Genomic DNA, 14,298 nt, shown 5'->3' with positions numbered 1-14,298 from the left:
TTTCCACCTCAATCCGGCCAAAGCTTTGGAGCTGCCTTGGAGATCCGGCCATAGGGTATAATGGGGAATCAATGAAGTATCTATAATTTTGTTGTTTTTTTTGTCTGATTTGGATTAAGTTTGCAGGGGCAGTAGCCTCTGCTGAGAGCATGAAGCCTGCCAAGTTTCAAGATTGGTGCAGGGGTTCAGGGAGAACTGCACCCCAAATTCTTGAAAGCAAAACTCATGTCATGTGTTACACCACAGGGGGGTGGAAACTGCAGCGGTGGTAGCCCCTGATGAGGCCCCAAAGCCTGCCAAGCTTCAAGAGGATCAGTGCAGGGATTTGGGGGGAACTGCACCCCAAATTCTTGAAAGCAAAACTCATGTCATGTGTTACACCACAGGGGGGTGGAAACTGCAGCGGTGGTAGCCCCTGATGAGGCCCCAAAGCCTGCCAAGCTTCAAGAGGATCAGTGCAGGGATTTGGGGGGAACTGCACCCCAAATTCTTGAAAGCAAAACTCATGTCATGTGTTACACCACAGGGGGGTGGAAACTGCAGCGGTGGTAGCCCCTGATGAGGCCCCAAAGCCTGCCAAGCTTCAAGAGGATCAGTGCAGGGATTTGGGGGGAACTGCACCCCAAATTCTTGAAAGCAAAACTCATGTCATGTGTTACACCACAGGGGGGTGGAAACTGCAGCGGTGGTAGCCCCTGATGAGGCCCCAAAGCCTGCCAAGCTTCAAGAGGATCAGTGCAGGGATTTGGGGGGAACTGCACCCCAAGCTGCTGACAGGCAAAACTCATGACATGAGTGCTTGTGCAACTGACTGTCTCTGTCTTGGGGCTGACTATCTGTATTGATTCTTTCCACTCTTTAGTCTGTCATTTTGCACCTGTTAATCCATGCTCGTTAACTCATTTAGTAGCTAGGTACTGTGTATTGAGCTGGTCCCTGAGTGAATCATGATTAAATGGTAACTGGTACCACAGTAGCTTAGCAGCCAGGCCTGCAGTAGTGTGTCCCCCCCTTCCCCCATGCCCCAAGACAGACACAGTTGCACAAGCACCTATGTCACAAGTTTTGTCCGTCAGCACCTAGAGGTGCAGAGACCCAGAACCCAGAAGCCCCTGCGCCAATCTCGACAGCTGGCAGGCTTTGTGGCTGCAGCAGGGGCTAGCAGGCCTGCAGCTTTCATCCTGCCGCACCTTGAGACACACGGTCACCCATGTCACAAGTTTTGTCCGTCAGCACCTAGAGGTGCAGAGACCCAGAACCCAGAAGCCCCTGCGCCAATCTCGACAGCTGGCAGGCTTTGTGGCTGCAGCAGGGGCTAGCAGGCCTGCAGCTTTCATCCTGCCGCACCTTAACACACACGGTCACCCATGTCACAAGTTTTGCTTGTCCGCAGCTTTAGGTGTCGTTTCCCCCAAACCCCTGCACTTATCTCCTTGAAACTTGGCAGGCTTTGTGGCCTCAGCCGGGGGCCACCACCCCTGCAGTTTTTACCTCCCTGTGGTATAACACATAGACGTGACATGAGTTTTTCTTTCCAGAATTTGGGGTGCAGTTCTCCCCAAACCCCTTCACTGATCTTCTTGAAACTTCATGCTGTCAGCAGAGGCTACCACCCATGCAAGTTTCATCTAAATCAGACAAGACAAAAAACAACAAAGTTGTAGATATTTCATTGATTCCCCATTATACCCTATGGCTGGATCTTCAAGGCAGCTCTGAAACTTCGGAGCCACTTCAACTGGGTTGAAGCAGAAACCCAGTCCGGAGCTCTAGATCGGATCCCTGGCATCTGAAGCAGCCAGATCCGAATCCAGATCAAATAGTTGCCTACTTGCACAGGCCTAGTGCGCAGTGTTTTACAGAACTTGGAGCTGGAAGCCAGTAGGATTCATAGGTTAAAATATACATATAAAGAAGAACAGTTGTTTAACAAAAATGCTCCTTATACAAATTCTTCAAATGCAGAGTATTAGAGCTTCTGATCCTAGGCCTTAACATACCTCCAAGAGGAAGAATGGAACCAATTTATACTGTTCAGATTTCCTTCTCTGAAAAGTCATAGTTTTCCCTCAGCTAAAAAAGTTGATGGAGAGCCGTAAAAAATATGAAATATAGGAAATAAAACTTTGTTATTCAGATGTGACCAATAGGGCAAAGTAGTAAGTTTAGAAATGAAAGAAACACTACTCTAATACCACATGTGGTAAACTTCAGGATAAAAATATTTTCTCAATATATTTAGACAAAGTATTTGGGCAGGAAGAGAAATAATTTTTTTTTTTTTCAGTTTTACATCACTTCATCATCATGGCTTATTAATGTCATTACTGTTGTACGCAGCCACCACGCGCACTTCTCTCTACAATCAGAGTTATTTAATATTTGTTAAAGCTATTCCCCCCCCCGTCCTCATCTCTGTTTAAAGTTACTACTAAAAGGTTCTTGGCTTCTCTGCATTGATGATATTTTGTGCTTAAACTATTTTATGTCATTGTCATAATTCCTTCCAAAATAACTCATTTGTCAGGATATCCTTATCAGCTGGTGTTCAGGACGGCTCATCAGATTTGGGAGAACACTGATTTAGATTAAGCATAGTAAATTTTTCACTTCAACTCTTAAAGATGAGAAGAAAGAAGAAATCAGTTTCCTTGTTAAAAACTAATACAACTCAGAACAATTTTCTGAACACTTGATGCCCTGTAATTATTTCACCTCATTAAAATTCTTTTCATTCTCTTCCAGACTCAGAGGAAGAATGTCAAGAAATGATGTGTGAATGTGACAGTGAGGCTGCTAAGTGTTTTGCTAAAGCCCCTTATAATTCAAAATATATTTTCTGGCCAGACTTCAAATGTGGTGAGAGAGAACCTAAATGTAAAGATTAGTGTACTGTTACCTTACTAATATTGAATACAACTGTATATGTTTTTGAACAACAAACTTTCCTTCGGCTAGTGGTGGTCATTCTTTTTCTAAGGCATACTAATGCCTGTATCTAATTATTATAAAGCATAGAGTAGAAACAAATCTAGTGGTTCAAGTTATAATAGCAGAGTAGCAACTTTTAACATCTGAATATTGAATATAATTTTTACCAGATGTTTCTAATACTCTAAAATTATATTACCTCAAAAAGCAGCAGAACATTAACCTGATGGTTCCTCAGCTTCAGGTGCCAGTTTTATTACTTTGTTCACCACAAGCAGTTTTGTCAGCTGTATTGCTTTATCATGCTCACATTCCCAAGACAAGACATTGGGATCTAGTAAAGGGGAGGGCAGTTATTTCGGGCAGAAGGTCACTTACTGAGTTTTGGCAAGCTGTTAAGGGCTGCATTTCCCTTTGACACAGGGAAGCAGGAACAGCCCCATGGTCCCAGGCCAGAAGCCTCAACTAGGCAGGGGTTTCTGCTTGGGGGGGGCAGGGCTGGGCAGGCCTTGCTGTTAGGTAGAAAGAGGACCCAGGAAACTATAGCCCTGTTATGGTCCTGGGGAAGCTCTTTGAGAAAATTATCCAGGTGCACATTTGCGAGGGACCAGCAGGGGAGTTTGTGCTTGGGGGCAGTCAACACAGGTTCATTAGAGGCAGGTCCTGTCAGAAAATCTGGTGGCCTTCTATGAACAGGTTACAAAAGCCTTGGACACAAGTGTCATGGTGGACGTAGTCTTCCTGGAGTTTAGGAAGGCCTTCGACACTTCTCTCACCCCATCCTCATTACAAAATTAGGCATCTGTGGTGTCGACACCTACACAGTCAGATGGGTCGCAAATTGGCTGGAGGGCCACACCCAGAGAGTGGTGGTAGACAGGTCATTTTCGACCCAGAGAGATGTGGGCAGTGGGGTTCCCCAGGGCTCAGTCCTTGGGCCCGCACCGTTCAATATCTTCATTGGTGACTTGGGCGAGGGGGTGAAAAGCACCTTGTTCAAGTTTGCAGATGACACTGAGATGCAGGGAGAAGTGAGCACGCTAGAAGAGAAGGTCAGGCTACACCTAGATCTTGACAGGTTACAGAGGTGGGTGGATGAGAATAGGATGCGTTTCAAGACGGACACGTTGCACCTGGGGAGGAAGAACCAGCAGTATACCTACAGGATAGAGAACTCCCTTCTCATCAGCACAGAGGCAGAGAAGGATCTTGGTATCACTGCTGATTCCAAGATGAACATGGAATGCCAATGTGGGGATGTGGTCAGGAAGGCTAACCGTACTTTGTCATGCATCCATCACGAGCAGGTCCAAGGAGGTGATCCTCCCCCTCTATACGACACTGGTCAGGCTGCAGTTGGAGTACTGCATCCAGTTCTGGGTGCTGCACTTCAGGAAGGATGTGGACAGCATTGAGAGGGTCCAGAGGAGGGCCACTTGCACGATCGGGGGCAGCAGGGCAGGCCCTACGAGGAGAGGCTACAGGACCTGAACCTGTTCAGCCTCCACAAGAGAAGGCTGAGAGGGGATCTGGTGGCCGCCTATAAACTTGCCAAGGGGGACCAGCAGGCAATGGGAGAGTCCCTGTTCCCCTGAGCACTACTGGGAGTAACAAGGAACAACGGCCATAAGTTGACCAAGAGTAGATTCAGGCTAAATATGAAGAGGCACTACTTTACTGTCAGCACAGCTACGAGCTGGAACCAACTTCCAAGGGAAGGTCCTCCACACAGCCCCTTCTCTGGGCTCTCGGAGTCTGACTTATCCCTATTGGGCCTTTGGGACTCTAATCCAGGTCTCAGCCTTGCCCTAGGTTTCTGGATCCCCCGCTGGGCTGCACGCTCCCAACTGTGGGTTCCTGTGTTACTGGTTCTCTAAGTCACCCCTGAGCCTGCCACAGCAGTACTCGAGAATAACTTCCCCCCGCCCCCCGGTCCCTTAAATAAAAAAGCCCAAAGCATCTCTGGCAGACGCCCCAAACTCACTCTGGGTTTAGCCTAAAACAAAGCCTGCTAGCCTGTAAAACTCAGTCTTCCTCTGCCCAGGTGACTTGCCTGTTCCCACTTGCACTGGCAGGGTTATTTACTTAAGTTCAAGTCCCCTTGGGAGCCCTGCTGCTCTGCTGCCAGAAGCTCCTCACTTCCAATACCTGCCCTGGTTAGGCAGCTTCTTCCTGGCAGTTGTGGCTTATATAGCTCAGGCATGAGCCCTTTTCCTATCACGTGAATCTCTAATTAGCTCCCTATTTCACTTGCAAGTGGCCTCTCAGGCTGCTTGCTTTCTTAAAGCACAGGCTTTCAATCTTTTTTAATAAGTGTGCCTCTGGGTGGCCCCTTTTTTAACAAGTGTACCCCTGGGGGGGTGTAGCAAGCAGCAGAGCAGCAGCAGCACGGCACCTATGAGGCCCTGTGAGCCAGCAGCGTGGGGTAGCAGCCTTTCAAAATACACATACCTCTGGGGGTACCCCCACTGACAACCCCTGCCTTAAAGAAGCAGGCACACCCCAGTGCCCTGCAACATAGGGTTTCGGCAAAAGGAAAGAGGTCTAAGCTTTAGAAAACATCTTTATTTTTTTTATCTAATTTTTAAAAAATGTTCATATGATACAAATGGAAAAAAGTCACCAAGATGCAATTCGTAGCGTTTTAAGATGGATGTTACTTTTGTTTCACTCAAACACCAAATGATAAATCTCTTGTTTATACAAAAATCACTTTTCATTCAGTAAGTATTTACAGAAAGAGTTCTTAGTACATCAGCAGATCACACTAGGAAGAGTTTACAGTGTTAGGTCACTTTACCAAATTAATATTTTAATGGTAGTACCTGAATTTAGTTTATCTGATAGTGCTTTCTCTTCAAAGTTGTTTCAGAAATTAAGTCAGCTCTTGATAAAATTTAGCATGCCTGAATAATATAGCTTAATTAAAAGATTTGGAATGCAAAGAAAACCCTTTCTGTTGTCTATGGCTGAAACAGAAGAAATAACTGAATAAACACTATGACAGATTTGTGCATTTGACTGAAGCATCTCAGTATGTGAAACCAAATCTAAACCTGATATACTTCAATATCAGACCCATTAATGAAATCAGCAGCTCACTCTGTCATACATAAGCTTCAGCTCACTGTTCCCTCTACCTCCAAGGGAATGTTAAGTTATAAACAGTACAGCTCACTAACTTAGAGAGTAGAAGGTAAAGGTCCTATCCAAGAACATGACAAATACATTTCTCAAATACTGGAGTAGAAAACAATCGACTCCCCTAACCAAAAACATGTCTTCAGCTATTTTAAACCAGCCCATAAAAGAATAATGTCCTTCTCAATTATGGCAAAGCGACCTAAGGACAAAGTCTACCTTTATAGTTATTGTACCCCCTGCATGAAAGTGACTTACCTTAAGGCAATTTTTTTAATCAACAAAAATCAGCACTTTCCACACTGCATTAAGGAAGGAAAAGAAGCAATATTTCTCTTTCAAATGTCAGACTTCAGACATCAAAATGGCTCAGATATTGACTTCTGAAGAAAGTTTTAACATTGATCATTGCACTTATGTTTCCAGACGTCTTATTTCTTTTACCACAAGATCAATATTTATAATTGGATTAAAGTACAGAGCCCAGTAAAACAAACAGTTGCAGACAAACTGAGGAATAAAGGGCCAAAAGATGGCAACAAAAAGTCCCTGGGTAGACACTTTCCAGAAGTGGCTCCACATTCTATGAGGAATAGTCCTGAGAGAGAGAGCAAGAGAAGCATCTTAGAGTGGAAGTCTTTGACTGCTGCAGGATTTTTTCTTCTGTTTTTAATAGCTATCAGTGCAACATATACCATATAGTCACTGTTTATTTAATTAAATGTGATAAGTCACCTAGCACTCTTACCAACTGTCCAGCAATGTAATCAGATTCCAAGAAAGTGCGGCTCCTGACCTGGAACACGTTGAGCATTAAACAGCTAAAAAAAACTTAACAGGAATTAGCTAACTATGTGGTACTCAGAATTAGGTATTTTACCAATTAGAATTTAATTTAAGTGCTTTTAGGAAAAACACTGGTTACATTACTAACTTTAGTATGAATAAATACTACAGCAGGTACTGAAGTATAGGCAGATTCAGATTCTTTTATACTTGGGAGTTATTTCAACATACTTATTTTCAGTAAGCAACTGTCAAGTTACTTATCCCAGCCACATACTTATTCCAGTCACATACTTGAGACTTACTTCAGTTTCCTTCTTGACCAGAGCTTCCAAAATGAAAATAATTCCAGAACAGAGAGCAGCATGGCATTGACAATTATAAATCTCGATGTCCAATAGTGCACCTCAAGCCAATCCCAGGCAAATTCAGCTATTAATTGGTATGGCAAAAGTAAGTACTTAACAATGAATTCTCTCCACTGTTTCCAAGTAGGATCTGTACGGTCCTAAATTAAAAATAAAGCTACAAATTAGTTTCATACCAAGCAGTTCAAGTACTGGTTTAGTCCACTTTTCATTGCTTTATAACTACAAATTGTTTTTGGTTTTTTTAAAAAGTACTTCTCTCCATTAATTACTTGTTCAATTATGAAGTTACTGTTATTTTCTCACATATGACATATCCCCCAAATAAAACATACCTTGTTTTTGGAAGGTCAAATGTAGGGAATTTTTTGTTTTTATTTTTTACAATCATAGCTCGCTGTGTGACATAGGAGGAAGTACCCCAAGGAACATAGTGTCCAGGAAGTGTGGCACCAGGAAAATCTTAATGTAAGCTGCCTCATCCAGACAGTCTCCTGGAAGGCCATACTTCCTGGACACTATGCTCCCAGGAGGATTTACCCTACTGCACACAAGGTCAAGCCCCATATCCATCCAAGGCCAGTAACAAGACTGCTAGTTCTTTACTTTAAGTAGTTCTTTATGTAAGTTGCATAAATAAAGTGTTGTTTCCACATTACAAGCCTCTTCAGAATACTACTGGCAGCTCATCTGCTGCTTTGGGTACAAGCTACACTGCTCAGCCAATAGGTATGCTTATGTGAGAGGGTTAACACCGGGCTTCACCATCTTGGCAGCTGCAAAGTATGCACAGTTTTCAGGGTTGTTTCTTTCCAAGCAAACTCTCTGCTTAAAAAACACATGCCCTACTTTTGAGTGGCTGATTTTGGAGGAAAGCATTTGTCCTGTATGTGAGAAAAATACTGCATTGCTAGAAAAAAATTACTATTACTGACATCTGCCTCATTTCTTTTTTAACCATTTTTAGGCTGAAGTTGTGTTGGGGGTGGGGGAGAGGGAGGGAAGTGGATTACCAACAAGATTGAACCCATAAATTCTTTGGGCCAGGGACGTGAAGTTTGACCACAGGTTTGCCCATGGGTCAGCACCTTTAGAAATAGCATCCTATAAAGGTGGTATTCAGTCCCCTCATTAACATCAAAATGTAGATGTTGAAGCCTCTGGATTTAAAAAAAATCCAAACTGCCACTGGCACATTTTAGTACAGACTTGCTGTATAGTTCAGGAGCAAGTACACCAAACATTCCTTCTGAACTGAACCATGCACCAAGCTAAGGTAGTATGGCAGTGGCGTACTATGGTGGTGGGGTGCTGCAGCATGCTGCTCCAGGCTGCTGCAGCCAGGTGGAACTGCCCTGTGCACCTCAGTGCACAGCCGGTAAAGCTAAAGCAGTCAGGTACACCTACTCTTGCTGCAGGCTCTCCCAGTCTGATCCCACCATGCTCCTACTGGTAAGAGGTGCATAGGGCAGTTCTACCTGGTTGCAGTAACATCAGCACTCCCGTTGAGAAACACTGAGGTAAGTTAAGGCAGCATAAAAGTGGTTCTCAATTGGGGATGTTGCTAAATTTTAAAAAATTTAGAGGTATACCATGAATCTACAAAAATTTGAGAACTGCTACTGTAGGGGGTTGTGTAAGATAGTGGGCTAAGCAGACCAATGGCATAACCCAGTAAATGACAGTTCTTATGCACAAAGTTGGAGAACAAGGGCAGGGTGACAGGAATAGGCAGGGTAGTAACTAGACCTGTACCTTCAACACGGCTGCACGAAGTATCACATGACTGACATGAACTAGCAGAAGACTGTTCTCAGAATTGGGACATAGGAATTATTTTCATATGTAACCACCCTTTTTTTCCCCAGGCCCCAATCTTAGGGCAGCCTGCCTGAGTAGCTCAAAAATTCTAGTCAATTTGGAGATCTTTTTCTGCTTCAAGAGATGAAAAGGGACAATGAAAATATAACCTTAACTGGGAGTGGCTCTAGCTATTTCAAAGGCATACTGTTGTTGTTTAGAGAAAACTTGTCCTTTTTCTATGACATTTACCTTAGTATTGGGCAGATATCCCACCAGAATTAATTGATAAAGACTAACGATTTTAAATAAAGGTTCTGTTTTTCACTTTAAAAACAATAAAAAGTAAAGATTGAATCTTGTTTTAGGACTATTTAAGTTAAATAAGCAAAAAAGAATAAAAACACACTAGTGCATTTAAGGCTGCTAATATTTTAGGAGTTTTTGCTAGATATGATACTATTTCCATATATAATGCACCTATTTAGGGTCTTAATTTACATTTTTGAGAAAGTGGTAAATGATGAAACTCCTATTTATAAGGCAAATATTTTCTTGTGATGCATCCAGCAACATTTGGAAAAGTGGAAGTCCACAAAAAGTTTAAGTTAGTTAACACAAAATTAGCTTAAAATATACTTGATGCTAAAGAAAATTATTATCCAATAAAAATTTTGCTTTTTAAACAAAGGAAGCATTTATGAATTGTACCAATTATTGCTTGTCAGCATCTTTCAAGATTTTAGAATGTGTAGCTCTCAAACATCTTGTTTTTCATGCTTTGAATGAAAAAAAGTCAGGAAAATTTGTAAGAGAAAACAACTTCAACTAAAATAAAGATATCACTCTGTCCAAGTCTGGTCTGGCACTTCAAACACTGGCTCAGTAGCTTCCCTTCTTTAAAACTTTTGTTAAGTATTAGTTACAGTATTTTAAATAAATTCTATTAGTGCCATGATTTCAAATAATCTACAATTTTAAAATATATTTTTCTTCTAAATTAGATTTAGTCATGCTTTCCTTTCCCCTTAGATAATTTTTTTTGAGGGGAAGCTATAAAGGAAATCTTTTTCTCACTTTCAGTTATACCTGACAAAGCAAGACATTTTTCTAAGTAGCTTAAAAAAACCCAGGAGCTTTCCAATAGGAAAACTAAAGGCATGCGTGTAAGGGTATAATCAACATATGTGATGTTTAAACATGTACATCTATCACCATAGTGCTCTTATTGCAATGAGTTCACTAATCCTGATTAAGGTTTATATTTTTAAATGAGGATAATCACAAGTTTAAGGATCAAAGGAAAAAAAAACCTCAACTATATATACACAATGTTGGGTCCTGAACTAGCTGTTACAATTCAAGAAAAGATACATTGGAGTCACTGTAGGTAGTTCTCTAAAAGCATTGGCTCAATGTGCAACAGTGACCCAAAAAGCCAATAAAGTGCTGAGCATCATTAAGAGATTTGAAAACAAAACAGAGAATGCTACCATACAAATCCATGGTGTACCCACATCTTGAATACTATGTACAGTTCTGGTCTCCACCGCTCAAGAAAAAAAAAAAGTAAGAATATAAGAAGAGGAATGCTATGAATCTTTGAACTGTTAATCTAACCTACAATGTAAACTACAGATAAACAATAGTTAAATACTTTGAACACCTACTAATAGTTTTGTGATGATATCTTCATGTTCATCTTCTTGCACAGGACATATTGTATGGATGAAAGGTAGAAATGTTTCAGTGTAATCAAACAAGTATAGATACAACAGACTAAGTCTCGGAGAGCTCTTTAGTGCATACAGCAAAAACAATGATTTTCCTGGATTTACTGCCTGAAATATAAACAAAAAATTAGTAACGAATGAAACAAACCTATGGCAGGGACACAGGGACAGGAGGCTTAGACTTTTCCAGTGAGCTTTTTTATTTTTTAAATAAAGACTTCACACAATTATAATTGAGATCATTATTTACAACATTGACCTATACACAAAGTGTTACACTAAACAGTTTTTACCCAAATTATCCCCCCCGCTTTGAAATCTTCTCAGTTTTGTATTTTCTAGACTTTAGTTATGCATCATAAAACAGTACTTTTTACTACTGAACACTACTTCATACCACAGAGCAGAATGTTTCATACATTCCTTTCATGTACACTGGCCCTCGTGTGCACATTTAGACATTTAGAACCTTTAAAAAATTATGCATGCATTTAATTTTCTTAAAAGATTTGTTAAAATATCTACTCCAGATGATAGGCTTCTGTTTTATAAAATCTACCTTGTATTCCCATAGGTTCTGTGGTGGTTTAACTCCTAATGTTTTGACTTGTTCCAGTTCCATTAGAATAGCTTTTCTATGGCTATTGTTCTGGATATTATAAGGAGCCTTTGTGAGCTCCTCATCTGTTAGTGTAAGGAGTAGTCTACAAAAAAAGATTTGAAAGGGTAAATACTGACACATCACTTCTACTTTAAACAATTAATAACCTGATATCTAGTCTCTGCATAGAATTATAAAAGATGATAGCATTAATACCAAATGCTTTTACCTACACAGTTCGTGCAACTTTTACACACTTCACATTGTCTTGTATCACTGAGAAGCTTGAAATTAAGATTTTCCTTTATTTTATCCCCATATCTGAGGAACAATTTTAAAATCACACAAAGCAACAGAACTGCCTTTTGATACCTAGAGGTGGCCAATACAAATACATGATTGTCAGTTAAATGGTTTAACTGTGACTGTTTAATATAAGATGCAAACAGGTCTTAGAGTAGGGACTAGAGGAGACTCAGAGAGATGGATTCCTTCCATAAGTCTATGGCTTTGGAGGCTCCTGGCTGCTCACTCTACCCTCCAACCCATTCCACTCCCCCCCACAGCTAGAACACTGTGGACTGGTGGATGCCCCAAGCAACCCCTTTTTGCACACATTGGCTGAACAGCACTGCCACCTCCTGCCTTCACAATGAATCTGAAGTGCTTTGGCTGGGGAATGCAGGGGACAGCCATGCTTTTGCATGGCACTGAAGCACTCCAGATTTGAAGAAAACTTTGGAGCACTCTGTAGATATGTAAATTGAAAAAAGGATTTTGCCTCCCTGTAACCCAGTGTTGTAGGCCACAATGCAGACCTAGAAGAGTGGAAATTAAACTGCTGAACAGACTGCTGTGGTTATGGCTAAGATTGTATTTCTCACCTTCCATTCACCCTCTCCAATACAAATCTCTCCTTGTAATGGGAAGCCCATGGACCCAGCTGTTCCAGCCAAAGAATCACCTCCTCAGTAGTCCATTTAGCAACAGGCTTGTGGACAAGAAGATCATCTTCAAATTCTCTGCTGCTCCAGTGATAAACTAATAAAACCACCTGCAAAATGGCCAAGAAATCTTTTAAAAAGTATAATGTACACATTAGCTATGAAATGAGAATTCTGCCTTAAGTTTCCTCTTTGATGAGAGGCAACAAAACACCACCTATTGCAAGTTCACCCAAAGTTTACCACCTCTGTTTGCTGACCAACAGCCAGTACCAATGCCCACTTGTCCCCAAAAATTTGTGTAGGAGTTCCAGCAAACAAATGCTGAACCAAAATCGTAATTTATACTCTTTAAACCAAGACTATTGTTTTCCCATATTTGGAAACAGAATATGAAATACTTACTGCCACACAGGTTAAAGCTGTCAGAACTCCTGAGAAAAAGCCCCCTCCTCGAGGATTAGTTCTTACTGCATTTGCTGCTGTAGGAATCTGATCATTCCCATATTTCTGAAAGGCTGTTAGACTGCGAGTTATCTCACTATTTTGCAGAATGTCTTCTCTTCTCTGTTTAGTGACATCAGGAAATAGCTTTTCAATAGCATCCCTAGGGGAAAAAAAAGAATACTTATCAGTCACTTTGTGATAAGTTGACTGAACCTATTGATATCCAGAACTGGAACTGTTTTCTAGAACCATGTTTTCCTCACTTCTTCGAGAGGGTAAATTTGGAATGAAACAAGTTTTGGAAATAAGCAATGATTAAATACTAATACAAGCATTTCACAAATAATAGCTAAAGTCAAGCCAGCGTTGCTATACAGGAATACAAAGCAAAAAAATTAAGTTTAAACAAATACACACTACTGCATTTAGAGGGTTGGGATATACTTTTTAGAGGACTCCTAACAGGTTTTGAGCAGTTATTGTCCAAGCTCAGAAGCAAAACTTTTATCAAAAGAATAAAATGTAATACATTTCAGACCATTTTAATTTTGAAAATGAAGTACCAAAACATAAATACAATTCAAGACATTGACATAAACATGAATATTTAGCTCTGTTCTATTTGAAGACAAAAAAATTTCCCCAAGAGTCTTAAGAACTCACTGGGCTCATCTACATGTTCATTGATGTGCTGTAATTATGACACATTACATTTAGTACCTGTAATGACAGATACTAACTTAATGTAATGTAATCAGCGCTACTGCAAATAGTCTTTTTGTGATGTCAATGTGCAGTAGACTAAATCTACTGCACATTAGCACAGGTTTTCCCCGCTATGCTAATGCACAGTAGAATTAGTCTATCGCGTTTGAAGTGCCTCGTGTAGACCCACCCACTTTTAATACTGATCATTCCAAGATCAGGTTATTTCTGAAAAGATCAATCACCATATTTGCTCACGTACCAAATGTCCCCCTCTCTTCCCCAAATCAGCCCTCCAAAATGGATGCATTTCTTAAGCAGGGAATTTGATTTTTCCCCCCTGGAATATAAATATAGAGGGACAGAAGCAAGCACTGTGCTAAATGCTGCCAAGATGGCTGAAACAGAAAAGGCAAAGGGTCTTATAGACACACTAAGGCCAAGCACTGTAGGTTGTACCTGAATCTGCAACTGAGATACCTCAGGGCTGTATGCAGTTTATAGCATTTTGATGGTGTTGAGACCTTACTTGATTATTTACAGGAACTTCTGTAAAGAACTGTTTACAGTAAAGTAGTAACAGTTTTGCTACTGTCCTTGCAAGGATCTGGGGCCTAGTCCTGGAAGTTCACCCAGACCATCTCCTGGGATGCACATTTCATAGATATTCTGTGTTTCCTAAAGGACTTGCTCTACACCACACATTTGGCCATGACTTATGAACATATCTTTTCCCCCCTATATTCTGCCTTCCAAAAACAAGCTTTGTGTCTTATCTGGGGGCATGCTGTATGCAAGAGAATACAGTAGGTATTATGATTACCCCCCCCCCCAAAGGAATT

At 41.1% G+C, this 14,298-nt stretch overlaps 2 protein-coding genes across 4 annotated transcripts in view; one reads left to right on the top strand and one right to left on the bottom strand.

Annotated features, from left to right (window-relative positions):
* Positions 1 to 3,086, top strand: part of PLA2G10 (phospholipase A2 group X) — a gene marked incomplete at its 5' end in the record, with an annotated part of 14,295 nt that extends 11,209 nt beyond the window's left edge. Inside the window, one exon of the mRNA XM_019507435.1 lies at positions 2,746 to 3,086. Coding sequence (XP_019362980.1) covers positions 2,746 to 2,888 — 143 coding nt within the window. The remainder of the gene's footprint in view (positions 1 to 2,745) is intronic.
* A 2,666-nt stretch (positions 3,087 to 5,752) lies between these two features.
* Positions 5,753 to 14,298, bottom strand: part of BFAR (bifunctional apoptosis regulator) — a 10,414-nt gene continuing 1,868 nt past the window's right edge. For all 3 annotated transcript variants that reach the window (XM_019507431.1, XM_019507434.1, XM_019507433.1), the window contains exons 3-8: positions 12,710 to 12,911; positions 12,245 to 12,414; positions 11,319 to 11,463; positions 10,697 to 10,867; positions 7,164 to 7,366; positions 5,753 to 6,670 (exon numbers count right to left, since the gene is read on the bottom strand). In XM_019507431.1, the coding sequence (XP_019362976.1) occupies positions 6,487 to 6,670; positions 7,164 to 7,366; positions 10,697 to 10,867; positions 11,319 to 11,463; positions 12,245 to 12,414; positions 12,710 to 12,911 (1,075 nt within the window). In that variant the 3' untranslated portion in view covers positions 5,753 to 6,486. The remainder of the gene's footprint in view (positions 6,671 to 7,163; positions 7,367 to 10,696; positions 10,868 to 11,318; positions 11,464 to 12,244; positions 12,415 to 12,709; positions 12,912 to 14,298) is intronic.

This window comes from Gavialis gangeticus, unplaced genomic scaffold (assembly GCF_001723915.1).
Source record: "Gavialis gangeticus isolate Ggan-Ray unplaced genomic scaffold, GavGan_comp1, whole genome shotgun sequence".
Lineage (NCBI taxonomy): Eukaryota > Metazoa > Chordata > Crocodylia > Gavialidae > Gavialis > Gavialis gangeticus.
Note: the sequence above shows the minus strand (reverse complement) of the source record. Positions and strands in the feature narration are given on the sequence as shown.